We start from the raw sequence: 19,984 nt of genomic DNA, 5'->3' as shown, positions 1-19,984 counted from the left end.
AGAGGACAGTGGTACAATGGTTTTAATCGATCGATCAATTTTAGAACTGTGGAGGGAGGTTGCAGGCCATTGTGTGCTCTGGATCTCACGGAAGAAGTAGGCAGAGCAATGCACCCCCAGAGATCGCTTGCCAGCAGCACCAGCGAGCCGCTGTGAGTGAGACAGCATTTCTTCCGCTGCGGCGTGGCTGCGGTGGGGTGGGCAGGGCTGGGAGATCTGTGCAGTCAGCAGCGGCTGCGACAAGCCGCGCTCGAAGAATGCACAACACCGGGGCGGGGCTCTCTCCATGGTGCTGAAGGTTTTCAGGTCTCTCGCCGCGCTGGTACTGTAACTGTTCATGGTGCTGATGCGACTGGGCTGCAACCTGAATATGGGGGAAGAACTGTCCAAGGTTCTGGTGGAGGCGAGTTGCTCTAGGACCGGAGCCTGCGGTGTCTGTGGTACTGGCGCGGATCGGTTCCGCCTGACGTGCCTGCAGGGCTGCTGCGTGGGCACTGAGCCTAATGCACAGCCGTCCGAACTATCCTGCTAGCGCGGGATGGAGTTTTCCATGGTGCTGGCTAGACTGCTGAAAGCTTTGCTCTTTGAGACAGGGACCTCTAGGTCCAGGCTGTCCCACCCTTGATAGTAGAGGCTGTGTCTCTGCCTGGTCCTCACTGAAAGGACCGTGGACTGACAAGAGTGTGGGCTGGTGTTTCTAGTTCTGGCTCGCTTGGGTCTCTGCTGATAATGGTCCCTAGTGCTAAATGTAAAGGGATGTTTGCTATTCTGGGTCTGCCACGGATATTTGTATCCTATTTATAAACTTGTAGTTCTTGCTGCCTCTGTTTCCGAACAATTTCTGCAGCAAATGTGTGCACCTATAATCTCGCTGTCTGTATCTGTTCATGGCAACAAGCCGTCTGGCTGCTCCTTGGAATTTCGCAGGATTTCTGCAGATGGGCTGTCCTACCGGCTGCCTTTTTTACGGTCCTCTTTATGAGAGTCATCGCTCGGTTTTCCTGAAAACTGGCAGGTGCAGGCTTGGCACAGCAGTGGGTTGGGCTAGATTAACAGTTGCTTTTGAAATTGACTGTTATGGGCTGACTGGGTCTGGGTCAAAATTGAAGGGCTGATGATGTTGATTTGTATGTGCTCTCTTCTGCAGGATGTGGGCTTGTTTATGAAGCTCTCTCTAATGCAGGCTGGTATGTGGTGTCTTACTGAGGATAGGAGCTATCAGCTGGTGATGGACGGGATGATCTCGGCTTTCTTGTGAGCTGGTTCGCTGCTGAAGCCACTTTTGTAGTTGTTAGTATGGGCCCACCTCCTTAGGGGTGGGGCCAGGTTTGGGGCTGCTCTTCTACTGGGTGGAAAAGTATGTTCTCTGCAGGGAGGTGCAGGGAGCTGGACCACGATTGGTACTGTTAGTGCCGGATGGGATTGGTTGGTGTTGAGTGGGATGGGCTCTCCTCTGAAGGGGTCTGGTTTAGGTGGAAGCTGTTATTAGATCACGCTGGACTGGGCTGTCCTTTGTAGGGGCTGAGCTGTGATTGGAGGTGTTCTCAGCACTCTCTCATCTGACCACTCCTCTAGAGAAGGGCTTTGCAGTGGTTGTTCCCTCCCACGGGGCAGAGCTGAGCTGCTTTTTCTTGAAAGGGGCTGGGCTCAACACTTTCTCTGTTCATCGCTGAAACCCAGTGGTGGTAGAGGTGTTGCTGCGTCAGGTTCCTTGTGAGCTATAAAGAGAGCAGGGCAGACAGCACCCCAGTCGCACACAGCAGCCATCCTCTCAGCAGCCATGAGCTCCTACAGCTTTGATCCTTACTACTCCTCCTCTTCCTACAAGCGTCGGTATGTGGAAAGCAGCCCCCGGGTGCACATTTCCACAGCCAGAAGTGGATATGGGGCTCCCAGGTCCACCTACACCACTTTTTCAGCTCCAGTGACCTCGATCACAGCCAGGAGGAGCTATGCCTCCACCTCTTCATCTTCCTCACTAATGCCATCACTAGACAACTTAGACCTAACCCAGGTCGCCGCCATCAGCAGTGACCTGAAGACCATCCGGACCCAGGAGAAGGCCCAGCTTCAAGACCTCAATGACCGTTTTGCCAGCTTCATTGAGCGGGTGCATGAGCTTGAGCAGCAGAACAAGGTGTTAGAAGCTGAGCTGCTGGTACTGCGTCAAAAGCATAGTGAGCCCTCCCGCCTGCGGACCCTCTATGAGCAGGAGATTCGTGAGCTCAGGTTGGCCTCTGAGGAGGCCATCCAAGAGAAACAAGGCCTTCAGAGTGAACGTGAGGCTATGGAGGAGACACTGCGTGGCCTTCAGGCCCGCTATGAAGAAGAGGTGCTCAATCGTGAGGAGTCTGAGGCCCGTCTGATGGAGGTCCGTAAAGGTGCTGATGAAGCAGCCCTAGCCCGAGCTGAACTGGAGAAGCGAATTGATAGCCTGATAGATGAGATTCAATTCCTGAAGAAGATTCATGAGGAGGAAATGGCTGAGTTACAAGCCCAAATACAGTATGCACAAATCTCAGTGGAGATGGATGTCTCTCGACCTGACCTGTCCTCTGCCCTAAAGGACATTCGCTCACAGTATGAGAAGTTGGCAGCCAAAAACATGCAGTCAGCCGAGGAGTGGTTCCGCAGTCGATTCACCGTCCTTACTGAGAGTGCCGCCAAGAACACAGATGCCGTTCGTGCAGCCAAAGATGAGGTGTCTGAGAGCCGAAGGCTTCTGAAGGCCAAGTCCTTAGAGATTGAGGCCTGCCGGGGCATGAACGAAGCCATGGAGAGGCAGTTGCAGGAGTTGGAGGACAAGCAGAATTCCGAGATTCAAGCACTACAGGTATTGTGGGGTGGTGGGAGGTCTTGACAAGACAGAAAGAAGAACCTAGTACATCAGATATGGGTGACAATTCAAGGTAGTACACATACAGGATCTTGATTGCAGTTACATTGCGTAGACGCCTGTGGGGCACATCTCTAGAGTGCATTAGAACACATATAAGATCCCTAGCCTGCAGATCGATGGAGAGGGTGTTACTTTCCTTGCAAAGACTTTCCTGGGTCAATGGGTATATTGGGAGTGTTAGAGAATTTTCTTAGCAGATTCTGTGGGTGCCAGGATAGGTGACTTGGGGCAAACATAGACGATTATGGTCACAGAGATGGGGGTCTGAGCATGCACAGAAGACCACCTCCATGCCAGTGTTTAGAGAGGCTGTACGCAAGTGGCACACCTGAGTAGGAAGTCCTGTGGAGTATATAGAGAATGCCCAGTGAGGTGGTAAGAAAGATATAGGTAGGTGATCGCATTTAGAATAGTAAAGCTGGGAATAACAAATGATTCTGTCCCAACTAACATATCAGAGTTAAAGGAGGATTCTATCCTTGCAAAAATGATGAAGGTTTTGGGGATGAGCAACTAAAGAGAGGATCATGGCCAGACCCTGAGCTGAGGAGATACAGAGAGAATATCCTGTCAGTTCCCTGGGGAGCTTAAGAGAGGATACTGTTCATTCCCTGAGGAGATGAGAGATTAAGAGGATAGAGAGCTATACAATATGTCACTCTCCTTGCAGACACTAAGAGCACGGTGTGGGACAAGCTAAACAAAGCGGTTTTTGACTAGGTAGCCATGGGGGAGCAGGGCAGAGGTATTCACTGAAGGTAATATTACTACTTTTATGGCGAAACTGGATTATGTCGAGCTGTACAAAGATGACTTTACCCTTACTGGTATAGGCAGGTGGAGGTAAGGGATTGGCACATTGCACTTAGAGGACCCCGTCTGTGGTGGTCCTGTGTGTCGGGAGTGAGGACCTATATACATTGGAGGTAGGGAAATGCCTGGTCGGGTTCGGTGGGAGATGGAAGTAGGCATGACTTTTGAGGTTGATGGGGGGTGGTCTTGGAAATTTGTGTCCTTGTGTTTTCCTAGGGTGTGTTCCTCGTGGCACCTAGTCCAAGGTGGGGGCGGAGGGGGGATATTTCATGGCTGTTCTTGGATTCCAAGTGGAGCGGGGTGGTTCTCTGAGAGTTTCACTCAATAAGTGCCCGTTTCAGTAACTGGGATCTTGTTAGAAAGCCCCCTCCACGCAGGGACTCGGTGTGATCCAGACGGAGGGTACAGGCTGGGAGGGAGGGCATCTTAAAGGACAGTCTCGCTACGTGTGCTAAGTGTGGACGGCTTTTCGCGGATCCCCCTTTGCTGCTGCATGGGACTGTGGTGCGATCTTAGGGGAAACCCCTTGGGCAAACACCGGCGTGGATCCCGGAGGGAGGGTAGTGCATGCTACCAGGAACATCAGAGACTTTTGGTACGGTTTCATAAGCAGTGATTTCTTGAAAGCTCCTTCCCTTCTATTTTTCAATTTCAAGCACTAGTTTTATGGATGGAATTGCCTTTGAGGATTAGAAGTACATGGCGTGCCTCTCAAAGAATGAGAGAGTTGCAATTCGCCCCTCTTCTCTCCTCCCCCCAGCACGACCCCCTCCTCTAGCCCCCCCCACACTCCCGCTTACTTGGCAGCGTAAATGGACCCCGAGAGAAATCTCTCCATACACACGCGCGCACACACCGAATACTGTAACAGCTGCGGTTGCGAATCATAATAGGGCTGCCTCCGGTGTTCATCTTTCGAGAACATTCCTATCGTCGAGATAAGGCGTTCCCTTGCTAAGTGGGAGTGGCTGAGCCACGTCTGTTTTTTTTATATTCCTGCAGTTGCGATGTTGCTTTTTCGGTTATAATTACACAACCTGGCGACGTGTGCACGTCTTATCTAGGGCAGGCATGAGCACTGAAGCAGTAGAGATGCGAGACTGCCCCAGACTAATTCCACTGCAGAGGTGCTCAAACCACTGCAGCGGTGCTAATATCACTGCAGATTGGTCACACCACTGGCAACATGCTCATTTCACTACATGTGCGCTCGTCCCACTGCAGAATTGCTCATTCCACTGCAGAGTTGCTTATTTCACTGCAGAGATGTCCACTCCACTGCAGAAGTGCTCATGTCACTGCAGAGGTGCGCAAAACACTGCAGAGATGTTCATCGCATTGAAGGGGTACTCCCCCCTCGATATCGGTGCTCATACCACTGCAGAGGTACCAATTTAACTGCAGCGATGTTCGTCCCACTGCAGAGGTACTTCTTTCTCGGCAGAGGTGCTCACACCACTGCATAGGTGCTCATTTCACTGCTGCAGAGGTGGTATACCCTCCAGAGGTTCTAACGTCACTGCTGAGGTGCTCAAACTATCACTACAGAGCCTTTCATACCACTGCAAAGGTGCTCTTTCCACTGCAAAGGTATTCACTCCACTACATACGTGCATAAACCACTGCAGCAGGCTGGACAAGATGCCGTTCAATGGCTTCGACTCATCTTCATAGAATGTATTAGTTGGCACAGGTCTGTGCATGTAGTCGAACGGGTGTGGGGTAGCTGCAGATCTCTATGTAAACCCTTTTAATCAGGTGGCAGAATTAGCACTGCACTCCTTACATAGCGCCTTTCCTTCCTGCGGCTGGGCACCCGCTTCACACATGCCCCCAATAAAGCACATAAAAGAAACTCTTCCTGCCCGCCCTTGAGTGGGCTGGCGGAGCAGATGCCACAGCGTCGAAAGTTTGGCAAAAAAATCGTAGCGAACGTCACTGCATCTGGCAACTGCATGCATGTAGCGCCTCATTTTACTCGGGGCAGGAGAGGGGTGGGATGGCTTGCATTTCCGTGAATAATAAGAAGCTGCATTCTGCATTATACCGTTAAATATACACAACACCCACATATGATATATCTAAATATGCAAATGTTATAACTGTGTGTTGTGTTTATGTACGCGTGTGTACATTACACACAAACACACCTAGTAAAGCAAATATTGTTTACGGACACATACATCTTACATTAATATAGAAGCACATATACAGACACCTACACACAAAATCTCATTTTCGTATGCCACACCATACATTGTTTGATGCCTACTTTCTTTTGAGTCTCGTGTATAGGCATGAACTTAAAGGCTACAACTGAAAATCTGCAACAAGAAAATTGCGCTTTCAGTTGGTAAAATGGTAATGTAGCTATGAAGTCCTCGACCTTCCAGTCGTTACAGAGTGTCTATCGTTCACAGTGGAACAGATTTTGGAATTATTCATTATTGTACGGTAAATCTGGGCATTTTACCATTTTTCTGTCATCTTTGGTCCCAACAGGAAACCATCAATAAGTTAGAAAATGAACTGCGGAACACCAAGAACGAGATGGCCCGTTATCTGAAGGAGTATCAGGACCTCCTTAACGTCAAGATGGCGCTAGATATTGAGATCGCAGCGTACAGGTACTGATGTGCACAGGTCAACGTGCCACTTGCTATACAGCTAGTCTCTAGGCGCAAAAACATGTCATCATGAACTTCAAGAAAGTCTTTACATTTTATGAAAAGTTTCTTTGAATAAGTGTTTGACGCTTGCTGGGGGGCGCGATTTTTATATATTTTAACTTTTATGTGTTATTGTGCTATGTTGGAATCTTATCAGAATATTAGAAAAAAAAAGTTCAAAGTTTACTTCCTATTCATTGTTGTTTTATCACTAATACTCGGAACAGCCATGTTAATTTATTCATTACTCAGAAAGAAACTAACCGTAAAAGAATTTAAGAAGTACTGAAAAGATTCTATTCACAATTACAGCTTCAAAAAAGCGGGGAATCTGTATTTGTATTTTTTTTTCCAACTGCACTGTCATTACAGTAGGCAGTTAAAATTACGAACAATATTTATGTGGTTCGGCCAGAAACATGATACGCGGATGAGGCCATTGACCAGCCCCTCAAATGGTAATTGAAGGTTATATTTTTTTAGGCAGTGAGTAAGGGACAATTCAGCCCTTTTATGATAGAGGCTTCTTTAGCAAAGAAGAAGCTTGGAAATTAAATTTATATACAAAGAAATGACAACAAAGTAGTGTAGTATCCTCATTTTTAATCTAGCCATACATTAGCTGAAATCTCCATACCACAGTACAGCAAATAAGAACAATATAGCTCATTGAGGTGCACCAATTCATCGATCATGATTGTCTTGCTTTACAGTACCCTTCCCCAACACACTAGAGGCTCTATTTTACAGCATCTTGTAAATTATAGTCCACTTTGGTCAATGCAATTGACAGTGCCTGGCATGTCTTTGCTATGTCCAAATCGCAAGACATTTTCTAGGGACACCCTCAATTCCCACAACACCATGGTCACGCCCAATGATTTTATGCAAGTCACACTCAGATACAGTGAAGTGGCTGTATGACAAAATGGTGTTACTGTACAAACCATTCAAGTACATTTCCTTCTATTGCAGTGATGTGGGACTATACTGTAATATCACTGGACAAAATTACAGTACCCATGACACGCAGTATGACTAACTCTTTATGTATTTCTGGCCGTATTTGCTTCTCTTTATTCCTATCGTGGATTTGCCTGTCTATATGTTATGGCTAGCTTTCAGATGACCAGGTGAAGTTTAAGAGGCCACACCCATTCATTTCTATGGTACTCGAAATGTGAGTTTCTGTACTATAGGTTAGTAAGAGGCAAACAAAATACCCGGGTAGGCTAGGCACAAGGCTTAAAAGTATATCTACAGTGACAGTATGGTAATGGTGCTTATGACAAAAACTGAAATTAACACATTAAAAACAGATAAGCAGCACTAAATAACGTAAATATTCTACACATTTACACTCCTTTAAAGTTAGTTTAAATAGTAATACAAATTAGACAGCCTGATATTGTGAATTAAAACCAAAATAACCGAATCTATCTCTCTTTTTCTCTAGCCTTCTCTCCTTTCTTCTCATTTTATCGCTGTTGCTCATTCTTTTTGTCTTCCTCCCATTCTGTTTATCCTAATCTTCTCACTGCCCTCTTCTCTCTTGTTCAAATTCCTCTTTTCCTCAATTGGACTCCAATTCACTTTTCAGGCTTCTTCTCACACTCAGGGCCCGATTCACAAAGGTAAACTTAGGCTGTTGTTTTAAACTCAGACCAAACGTCTAAGTTAAGGACTTTGGGAATTCACAAAGGGTATTTATGATTACTATCTTTATATCCACACTCGGGGTGGATCTCTGCCTCAAGTGCAGACATAAAGATAGTAATCATAAATGCCCTTTGTGAATTCTCAAAGTCATAAACTTAGACTTTTGGTCTAAGTTTAGAACAAAAGTCTAAGTTTATCTTTGTGAATCGCGCCCGTAATATCTCAAACTCTCGTTTTTATTCTCTTGTTCACTTTATGACTATAACACAAAAAGTCCTTTAAAAGTATAGATTATGTCACAACTGTGGAGAGAGAACTTTTTAAATATACTAGTTTGCCCTTTATTTTCTATCTTATTTCTGTTTATAGTTAGATCCTAATTATTGAAAATTGTCATATTTTAGTTATTACTCATATGCCATCTCTTTAACTATAATGAAACCCCTATTTAAAATGCTGAAAAGATACCTCTAAGGAAAAATGTGAATGTACTTAAATTAGCAATTTCTTTTAGCCTTACCTTCTTTTCGATAGTTATTACTTCTAGAGTTGAACTTTCAGGTAGTGCAACCATAGGTACCTAGAAAACAATATGTCACATAAGAATCTCAATCTCCAAAATGCAGCATTCAGTCTTAAGAGCTTTCTTAGAATGCAATTGGGTGTCCACATAGATACAGAGGATACAGACAGATAGCTGAAGTAATTATTTTGTTGAACTGCTTTATGCATTAGTCTGACTTCAACACAGAATCATCACAAACATTCCTTGGATTTTTTAAAGAAAACCCTAAAAAATTAATTTGTTGAAAAACCAATTAAAATATTCCTAGAAGAATACTCCAAATAATATATTTACGTGAAAAGTGCTTTTTTGGGTGGAATCTCCCTTTTGCAATTATACTTTGATTCAAATCATTTAATCCTAGTGGGGACATAGGTGCACAAGCCGTGATTTTGTTATTCATCACTTCTTTCACTATCATCCACATCAATTTGTATTATGCTCTTTTCCACCAATTATACCTGTGAAGAAACAGAATAGTTGGTAGTGAAACCACATGCAACCATTTGTTTTCTTAGAGTAACCAAACATGTTTTTGGCAAAATAATCTTTATCATTCCTCCTATTATGTTTAGATTTTGTGTGTCTTAGACAGGAGGGTCTCCCTTTTATAATTTAACACATTGCTCCCTGTAATCTCAGTACCTGTCTCTTTCTTGTTCCTATTTCATTCTCTCCATAGGAAACTACTGGAAGGGGAAGAAACTAGACTAAGTTTTACCAGCATTGGTAGTATCTCCAGTGGATATGCTCAGAGTGCCCCTGTCTATGGTAGTCGGACTGCCTATGGTCTGCAGAGCAGTTCGTACATGATGTCCACCCGCTCCTACCCTGCCTACTACTCTAGCCATGTCCAGGAAGAGCAGGAGGACATTGAAGAGACAATACAGTCCAGCAAAGCTGAGGAGGCCAAAGCAGAAGCACCAGGAGAAGATGAAGCTGAAGAAGTAGAGGAAGAGGCAGAAGAAGCAGGAGAAGAAGGCCAAGAAGAAGAGGAAGGTGATTGACATTTTGGTTAAAATACTGCAAATGGATTTGTTATTAAAAAAAAAATGTTTTGTTCTAGGGCTGTGCTGAATCTCTTTTGGGGGTTCACAGGAGCAAAGAAATCTCCTGGAAAAATTCATCCAATTTGATAGGCCTTGCAGGTCTCCCAGAGAGATTCAAGGTTTGTACAATCTATCATGGTGTTACTTCCCTTGACAGTATTGTGGCAGCTTCTATAGTGGAGTTGATATTTTCGTAGGTCTATGTTTTACCCACAATACTGTGGGACACAATCTTCAAGTGAGTGGTTTCTATTGTAGTAGAACGGGAAAGTGAAAACAAAAACCTCAACTTTTACTGTGAGTATGGATGAAGAATACTTGTTACCGAAAAACTTTTTTCCATGAGCGGAAACAACAAATAAATATTACACAGTTTTCTAGTGCAGTGCGAAGTTTTAATTATGCGAGCTCAGCCTTGCAGAGTTTCTGAAAATTGATCAACCAATAGCTTGCAGAGCTTTCAGCGTTTTCTATGATTACACAATTGCATAGGGCCTCCCAAGAGTGTTAGTTGGCCTCATGCAAAACCTCACACAGCATTGATCCCATTTACCTCAACAACCACCTAAACCTCTACAAATCTACCAGATACCTACGCTCAGTCAAACTCTGTCTCACGCACATCCCTTGCATACACAGAACCAGATCTGCCAGCTGTGCCTTCTCTTACCTTGCTCCTAAAGCCTGGAACAACCTACCCATCTACCTCAGAGAATCTTCCTCAGGTTTGAATGTTGTAAGAAACTGAACACCTGGCTGTTCACCTAGCCCTGACCCTGCTTCGGCCCATACAGCCCCTGTTTCAGCACCAGCATACCCCCTGCTGAGTGAGTTGTGCGCTACACAACATAACATAACATAATGTAGCCTAATGGTATGTAACGTAACACAACGTAACTCACACACATTTTGAATGCAAGTGCATCACTTTGTATGTATTTTTCTATTACTTTAAAACCATGTTGTTTTGGTAAATCACAAGCATTTTACATGCAAGTGCTGAGCAGGCTTGGCAAATTTTCACTATTACTCAAAAAACTGTTGCTCTGGTTACTCGTAAGCATTTTGTAGGGAAGAACACCTTGCTTAGCTTTTCTTATGAGTGCACAGCAGAAATAACTTAAGCAAAAACTGTTTGAGGAAAACATCAATTTTTTAATGTGGAAGCGGTCCTCGCACAAAATTAGGGATTAACGTAGCCTTGGTAGTTTTTGCGATTATGTGTAATTTGCAAAGAAAAATCTTTGCGACTTTGCACAACACTTTAAATTCTATTCATTAAATCTAAGTACCGAAAGAATAAGAAGTGCACAAATATTGCATATTTTCACTCGAGAGGTATAGAGAAGGAAAGAACATTCGTGGAAGACTATTATTCAAAAAGAAAATCAATATATATCCTAAAAAATGTACTTACGTCCTGACACTACAACTCAGAAGCAGTTATGTTTATTACTATTCAGTTCTTAAACTTGAATTGAAGAATCAATGTATGCTAGGAGCTCTTCGTGCCTTTTTAAAAACAATTAATTTGAAATAATGAGTGACATTGGGCTTTTGTAACAAATACCTATAGCTTAAAGCGACCCTAAACTAAGGAAGCGGAACTGAGCTTTTACTTTTTAATTGACACATCTTCCTTACCTCTCCACATAAACAGTGTAAAAAAAAAAAATACAACTTTCAGAAGAAAGTAGCAGCCATTAATGGCTTTTGAGTTATATTCCAAACAAGCGGGGTAAAGATAGGGCTATGGATGTTCCTGTTTGGTGTCATAAGGCAGAAGGATATGTGGTTCTGAGGCCAGATCCTTATGTTATGTATACCTGCACACAGGCGTTAAAGAGAGCTTTGCATCTGCTTTTCTGGAAACGGCTCTATAGTGACGCACAAGTGTGGCTTCAGAAACAGCAGTTCAGAAGAGCTGTAAAGGGAAGTTATGTGTAACTTTTTTAAGCAATTGCTGCAGACCCATTTCTTCTGTGTGCCTTATTTCCAGTGTGTAGTGGATAAAATTTGACATTCGCATTAGAAAGTGAATAACTATGAGCAGGTAGCGTTTTTATTTTAAATTGGATATAGATCATTTACCCCACAATACAAATAATATATAACGCAAATAAGGCACACATAAGAAAATCAGAAGTATCTAATGATAACCACTTTGGGCTACGAAAAGAATGAAGCTGGGGACTATGGGCCAGATGTAGCAAAGGGTTTTTCCCATTCTGTGTCAATGGGAAAATGTGTTCGTACATATGGCCCTATGTTATGTATGTTTGAGAGCCATAAAATAGTAAGACCATGGGGACTTAAGGGTTCATACCAGGATTTTAGGTATCCAACAGCTGTGGAAGGGAGCTTGACACCCTTTCTTTAAATTAATTTCAAGAAATGGTTCTTTTGTGAGTTCATGCACTGCTGCAGAGACAACAGATTCCCTACATTCCCATTTCTGAGTTTGCTCTGTATTGCGGCAGGTGTACTGTCAACAGAGATATTTATTGAAAAAGATGTGAAAGTGTACTTCTACATTGGTGTACATTCGCACTTCGTATTGTGATACAGCCTACAGCTTTATTTTGTGTGCCTGTTTTTTAATTTAAGTAACTTGTTTTGTTGGTTAAAAACATACATTCCCTTTCCAAGGGAAATAACTCTGAATTAGTAGTGCAACATATTTACCCTGGACAAAATATAATCTTGTAAAAACACTCAACACATATAATGTGCAATAAAACGTCACACAGAAAACAGAAAAATCTATACCTGTCAGTCTTTTGATGTATTAACCCAAACAGGGAGGATAAAGCTGGTATGTGCCATGACCCATAACCCTGATAGTTATAGCCTGGTGGTTTTCTTCTCAGGCCCCATTACAATTATGGGTGAACAATACCCTCTCATTTTATCCAGTCGAGATTTGGCTGAATGATAGAAAATTATCCCAGGAATTGTGCAGTGTCACTCCACTTCCTGTGGCAATTCCCAATTTCTCTGAGGACACTAGGGTAGAAACTCTGAACATCACAGTATTTCTGCACCCCAAAATTACAATACCCTTGCTATTAGTAATTTGTGGTACAGATGGGAGGAACAAAAAACTCCATGCGATTCAGCAGAGTTCTGCTAAAGGGCAAAATATATTCTGCTCACTCTGCAATTTGGTAGTTGGTGCAAGCAATGCTGAAAATTCAACATGAATGGCACCAAGCAGTGAGCAAGAGCGCACAGCCATTCAAGTTAGTTTTGCTGCCACTCGAGTAAAAAATCTACTTGAGCGACAGCAAATCTATTAGAGAGGCAGCCCTCTGACTGTGACCGCCCGCAACCGCATGCATCAGAAAATCACACTAGGAGATGCAACATCTCGTTCTCCAGCTTACATTTTCTGGAGTCTCGCAGGAGAAAACTTCTTCCACATGGCGATTGGTGGTATTTGGCTGGAAGCTCCACATTAAAGAGTAATACGGAATGACCACAATTCCACGAATTCCCTGGGCACAACAAAACATTCCACCCACCCCTGATTTGTGGTACAGGATTACTGATACAGTATTTCCTAAAGCACTTGTAATGGGACCCTTGGTTATCATATTTGAAAAATACATCATTTGTGTGATGGATTTTTAAAGGATACTAAAATAAAGTGAATACTGTGCACCCCAGAGAGAGACCATAGAAAAGTGACTTGACTAATTCAAACTGAACTGAGTCATTATTTTAAATGATTTAAAGGGAATCATGAATTGAATCGCAAATCCAATAAAAATGGGCAAGGAGGTCTTACTCGCTATTTACCACTATTCTCTGTTTACCTCTATTCTCTACCATCGTGTTAAATAACAAGCATTTATATGTTTGTCTAGAGTCCTTGAAGGGCTATTTACTTTTTGACTTTACAGGGAAATTATAATTGAAAGTACACAGTTTAAATTTCCTTTACAATTGACACATGACAGTTTCCTTGTATCCATAATTTCAGAATAATGCAATAAATTAAAAAGCGGAGCTTGATAGGCATACAATAAAACATAGGTGATTTGCACCTCTGTTAAAAAAAAAAAAAAAAAAACATAAAATCTCACATTCAGTTGATTGAACACCAGTGCAGTACCATGGCAACAATTTCTAAATATGTGCATACCAACTAATCTTGTGTCATGGGTGACTTCACTTCAGGCCTTTCAAGCAAAGCAACAAGCACCACTTTGCATTCTGGGGCATGTGATTTTGGTGTTCCTATTAGGAGTAGAAGCATGAAAATGTAAATTTGCAAAGAGATCTTTGTTAAAAAGTCAAAACTGTCTGCAGTTGTCACGCAAATGTTGCTTTTTGTTATTCCTACTTCTACACTTCGCACTATGGTAATTGTTTCTATACTTCCATTTTCAAATAAAGAGATACAAGTCCAGTACTATAAATGTAACGTATGCCTGATATAGGCCAGCTTGGAATTTTATAAAAAGGAATACAAAGAAGGTAATTTTTCAAGATCCAAGATCTGCTACTAATAACATACGTTTTATGCATTAAAAACCAGGTTAAAACATACATGTTGCACTCTTTCTCCATAAAAAGACACACTCTGTTCAAAGAGCAGGGCTTGTATACAGTAAATATGTCTAAGGCCAACATAGATTCTAAAGACATTCTGCCTTTCCTCCCAACTGAAACCACCACCACAACTCTCCAAAATGCCTTGTTGTCAGCACATCCTGCCCGATCAGTCAGTCAACATGGTTTCCTCACAGGTTGTTATCCCTGAGCATGCAGGTTTAGCCCAGGAAGTCTCTGCACCCCCAAGCAGAAAAAAAAATAATAATTCCGCAGGCTTAAAAGTAGTTGGACATGCGAACTTGACCTTCCAGCTTAAAATGATTCACCAATCTCCAGTCACCCAAGCATGCAGGTGACTCAGTCTCAGCAGATGTGGTTTACAGTAGAATACTCATCTAAAAAAAAAACATTTTTCTGAAGAAAACTTCCAGATTCGCAAATTACAAAAATGGGAACACCATAATCACATATTTTAATAGGTTAAAATGATAATTTCCTAAAAGTGTATTTGTCTCTCCTTCTGTAAGGTTTGCCCATCCATTCTACATGATGTGTGTATGAATAATTAGCAAAGGCTGCCTTATGTACTCCCTTCAGGGTATTGTTCATTGTGAGGGTGTGCCTCTCAAACCTTTTGTTTCAAGCCTTCCACACATGAGCTGCATCCTAGGGTGGTAATTACTAGAGGTGTGTGCAATCAATCCTTTTTCAATTTCACTCAGTTTTGTTTATTATCTTCATTTACTCCTCTGAAGGATTTCTTTTGTTTCCCTGGGGAAAATATAGCAAAAAATGGCAATTCGATTATTTTCACCTAAACATTTTGGTGAGAAAAATCTGGAAAAAATTACTTTGCATGATGTTTTCCGATTTTGGACTCTTCCTCCTACAGGCTAAACAGGCTTGTCCAATATTTTATGAAATGTAATTATATTTGCAAAAGTTCCCATTTTTAATTTTTTTAGCAAAAGTTAAGTTATTCAGTTGTACATGTCAGTTTAGTAATGTAAGTTTCTAGATGATCTATTTTTTTCTAAAAAAAACGTTGCTGAGTGAAAGGGAGACACAGTAATGTGCTCAAGGTCTCACAATTTGGGTATCTGATGTTAGGGCTTCAGTTGCCAAAGGAACAGCTGAAACACTTTACCACATCTTCATAACTGTAGGGAGGCACAGAAACCCAAGAAAGAGATTAACACAGTAATCCTCACATACCTGCATGGCAGTCCATCTAACCAAAGGGATAATGTTAAATATATTTCTTAATTGCTATTTTAGCCTGAAAATGTTTCAGCCGAGAGTTAGCACAGGGAGTTCCCACAAGAGCATCATGCGGGGCAATTAGCAAAAATGTGCTTGAAACAGGCATGCGGATCGATGTGCATTGCAGCGTCAGCAGCCGCGTGGTGGGCTTATCGACATTTTGACAAATGGTGGATATTAGTGATCAACCAATATTTGTGTGTTTTCAAAGGTGAAAAGGAAGATGCTGAAGAAGAAGATAAAGAAGAACAAGAAGGGGAGGGAGAAGAGGAAGGTGAAGAAGAAGGAGAGGAAGAAGCAGAAGATAAAGAAGGTGAAGATGAAGGTGAAGGAGAAGCGGAAGAAGGAGACGGTGAAGGGGAAGAGACAGAGGAGCCAGAGGAAGAAGCAGAGAAGGAAGCTGACGAAGGAAAAAAGCCAGGAAAAGGGGGAGCAAAAAAAGCTTAAGAGGACTAATTTAGATTCTGTAGTCAGCTCGAGAAACCTCTGACTATGTCATAGAATGTTCATATTCAGATAAGACACTATAATTAGAGAAAGACTGGTTTGTCAGGAGACCCAAAGCCTTCCAGGTGTGCTGGTGCCTTCAAAAGGTGGTTTGAGTCAAGGTAGGGTCAGTCATGCGTCAGATAGAGCCTAACTCAGCACTTGCCCTCCCCTCCCTTACTGTCCTTCTGGAGGCACCCATCATACAGGGAATTCCCCAGTTTCCCAACAGGCCAGTCCACCTTTGACCATGCCTTGAAAACACAGTGTCCTTAGGTTTGTGAAGAGAGAGTTTCCCTGGGTTTCCTTCTCTATGCAAAGTCCCACCTATGCTTGCTGTGTGCCCTTCCCTACGCTCCACTGGCTTGCTACTAAAACACGCATGGTGTAATACTTGTGAGTTGAGAAAGGCGTGCCATGCTGAATGATATAAGCCTCAATGAAGGAAGAACAAAAATATGCTCCTGGTGAACCTGATCATGCGCAGCAGCAGTTCCGAGCAGACTATGAAGGTTACAGGAATTATTGCTGTGATGGGTACAGTATGTGCAATAAACCCCAAAATAAAGTTCACAAATTGCATTCGGATCTATGTGTGTGTCATGTGAATCATATGTTCCCAAACAATTGCGATGAAAGGAGGGGAAGGGAAAGACAAGAAATCAATTGGGCAAACTTTGAGAAATCTTTTATGTTTGGCATTAGATTTATTGACTTTTATCTCAAGACACGCAGACACATACTGTAAACAAACACCGCTTTTTATTATCTGCTTAGTGCAACAAGACGTAGACAGATAAATGTGTTTTTTACTCCCACAACATTTACTTTTCCACCTTAACTTCGTTCTTTCTGTACTTTGTCCACCTACTTTGGAATTATCTTTACATTGCTCACATTATTTTGTCTTAAATTCTTTCCTTACCTTAAAATTGTCAAACATATTGCTTAATCATTTACATTAATTTTAATTTCATTTAATTACATTGAATGCATTAATATCAACCCTAAATTGAATTATTTTTTTAATTAAATTAATAACAGGGTATTTTAGTTGTAACACTAACCTACTCCAATCTAATAACATTTAATTAATCTAAATTTTCTGTTCTAAGAAATAAATATTAACTTTAACTCTTCTTCTATTTGCAACCTGCATAGCGAAAATCGATTTTTAAATCAATTATTGCAATTCCAAAACGCTTACTGCAATATCGATCCTAATCGTATAACTTGTTTCATTCAGGTAATTTATGGAAAATGTAATTAATTTACCAATGTACTTAATTCTGGCTCTACCCTAAACTAACTGGAACAAATTGAGAATAATTATAAACTATATTCTAACTCTAATAATAACCCATAGCTCATAAATGTGTTCTATGTATTTACAGCCACATAACACAAAATGTAAATGCTGCTGATTAATTTTAAATTATATCTAATTAAACTCAAAATAACATTTAGCTAACACAAATACAAACATTATCCAAAAGTTAGACAGGGGTACATTATCATAAATTATTTTCTAATAATTTCGCAACTCAAATAATAAGTTATACTTACCTTAAAAGTCGCTTTCCTGTGGTTAGTGCAAAGTGATGGCGTAAGTCATTAAATTATTAGGGGCATATTTACAAGGGGAGTTGCATTGGTCTTGCACCATGCAACTTGGTGCAAGTGCAACACATGCCCAAAATGCGATTTATGAAGCCAGTCAAGGCCGCCTTGCCTGGAGTGGCTTCATAAATCTAGAGTAATGCAACATAGTGCAAATCACTGAATTGCGATACTCTGCCCCAGGAAGGAGCTCCATTGGTGTTACATGGGTGCTCCCATGCCACATCCATGAATTGTTGATGCATTCCCAGATTTACCAAAAGTGATAGACCTGGGAAAATGCAGAGCCTTCTCAGATGAAGAATAATATGGAGAAATATCTTTATTTCTCCTTGTTACTTCCTCTTTCTATGTGTGCTGCATTCTGCATCACACATAGAAAGAGCAGTATGCCTCAGGCGCTCGTTTTTTTGCAGGAAGGTGCTCCTTCCTGCGCAAAAACAATCCTCCTACAATGCAGGCATCCTTGCACCAGGGTGCAACAGTGGTTGCCTTGGTGATAGGCAGCCAAAATGTCTGCCAGTGCATCAGAGGCGTAACGAAACTTGAGGGGGCACCCCTGCAAAATACTTCAAGGGCCCCCACCCCAATCCAGCCAGGAGCTCTCAGGCAAGGGCCTGCCACCTGTGCACAGTTTTTGTGCTGAGGGGGGGACCCTTGAGCTCGGGGGTCTCTCCGCAGCACAGGGGCTGTGGGGGCCATTGTTATGCCAGTGCAGTGCAGGGACAAAGGCAGGAATGTGTCATATTCTTTTAAATACAGCAGATTCCTGCCCTTTCCCCTTGAATTCAGCACAGCATAGTGACTTGCTGCGCTGTGCTGTGTCACTTTCCCACAAAGATGCCCCTTAATGTAAAGTAAATATACTGTGGAAGCAGATGCAGGTAATTAAATATCAGGCAAAATACAGGTCAGACACCGTGAACGCATGACCATGATGATGTTTATATATCAAGAACGTGGCGGGAGACCAGTGGCAATCTGTACATTAATAAGAGGGTTGAGAGACAATATAAAACCATGTACATAAAGCACTAATTTTCACACTTACATCGTACACATTTAGAATTTGTTGGCACAGGGATATTAAATGATTTGCTCAAAATCATCCAATTTATATGTTAAGTGCAGAAGCAGGGTTAGTACCTAGGTCCTACTGGGTCAAATTCAGCAAAGTGTATGCTATTGCACATCTCTTTCTGTGAGTTCTGAGCATGGCATTGTTTTTTTATCATGTTTAGTGCATCAACATGTGGTTAAACTGTTAATCTTGAACTAAATATAGACAGGCACTTAACAGACTACACTAACTTCAAGCCAGACCTACTGTAAAAATACAGGAATTGCAAATCAAGCCTGACTTTCTCCATTTTTCATACGATGCTTATAGTAAAAAATGTCTAATTTCACCAGCAGAACCTGCAGAGAAATTTGGGAATTTCCCGAATTTCGTGTTGCAGAAAATGTGTGAAATTTATAAAAAAATGTGCATCATGCAACGTTTCATATTTTTGCCAGCGATCACTCACACAACAAATATCTCGTGAGAGACATTTTCTGCTCAACCCAATTTCCTGCCAGTATCTTTCCTGATTTTATTACTTTATGTATGCCTTCACAATAAAAACTATGAGATACTGAAAAACAATATTTTATGCTCAAAGTGAACAGTTCAGGAAATTTCATGATTTCTTTTAGAAGAAATTGCATAATGTTTCCCACACAGAAATATTTAGGACACACATTGAAAATGTCACTTAATCAGGTGACCTAAATAAAAGAGAACCAAAAAATGCAAAGAACAATTTTATTCGTTAGTTAATAGGGTGCTAAATCAGTCTGTCACTTATAAGTAAATCGGTGCATTTTAAATTCTGTTCTCTTTCTAATAGGTTGAAAGTGCAGATATTTTAGCAATGAAATTGCCGGCAGCCATCTGATTTATCTAAGGATAATCCATGTTGCTACTTTTTGAACCAACTGTAAGCCCTGGATCTGGTATGCTCGAGGCCAGTGTTCAAAATACTAACATAATCTAGCTTGTATTTTTTGTGGGTTTATGCCACACCTTTGTGTGATTTCACAGACATTAAATACATAAATAGAGTCACGGCATTCTGTTTCTGTATTTTTAAAAAGAGCTTCAATGGCACAGAGAACTTAAAGCATCGTCACAAGTGGGGAGATAAAAAAGGCACAATTGCGCCTGGGAAAATACAGTTACCACGTTTTATCAGACCGGTTTTTGCGCTTGATTCGCAATAGGTAATGGGGAATAACAGGAAATAAAGGTCATTGTGACTGCTTGTACTGCACTCTATTTGCCCTACTATACTGATTTCTGTGCACTAAATAGTCCACGTATTAATTAGAGGGACATCTGTGGGTAAAATCCATCTGA

General features: G+C 41.8%; 1 protein-coding gene across 1 annotated transcript; it reads left to right on the top strand.

Moving 5' to 3' along the window:
- The first annotated feature begins 218 nt into the window (after nt 1-218).
- On the top strand, nt 219-16,551 carry NEFL (neurofilament light chain). The gene is made up of 4 exons (XM_069214139.1): nt 219-2,833; nt 6,215-6,339; nt 9,288-9,604; nt 15,689-16,551. Exons 1-4 carry the CDS (start codon nt 1,781-1,783, stop codon nt 15,922-15,924), a joined length of 1,731 nt encoding a protein of 576 aa, XP_069070240.1. The 5' UTR covers nt 219-1,780; the 3' UTR covers nt 15,925-16,551.
- Nucleotides 16,552-19,984: the final 3,433 nt, after the last annotated feature.

The sequence above is a fragment of the Pleurodeles waltl genome, chromosome 11 (genome assembly GCF_031143425.1).
Source record: "Pleurodeles waltl isolate 20211129_DDA chromosome 11, aPleWal1.hap1.20221129, whole genome shotgun sequence".
NCBI lineage: Eukaryota > Metazoa > Chordata > Amphibia > Caudata > Salamandridae > Pleurodeles > Pleurodeles waltl.
Note: the sequence above shows the minus strand (reverse complement) of the source record. Positions and strands in the feature narration are given on the sequence as shown.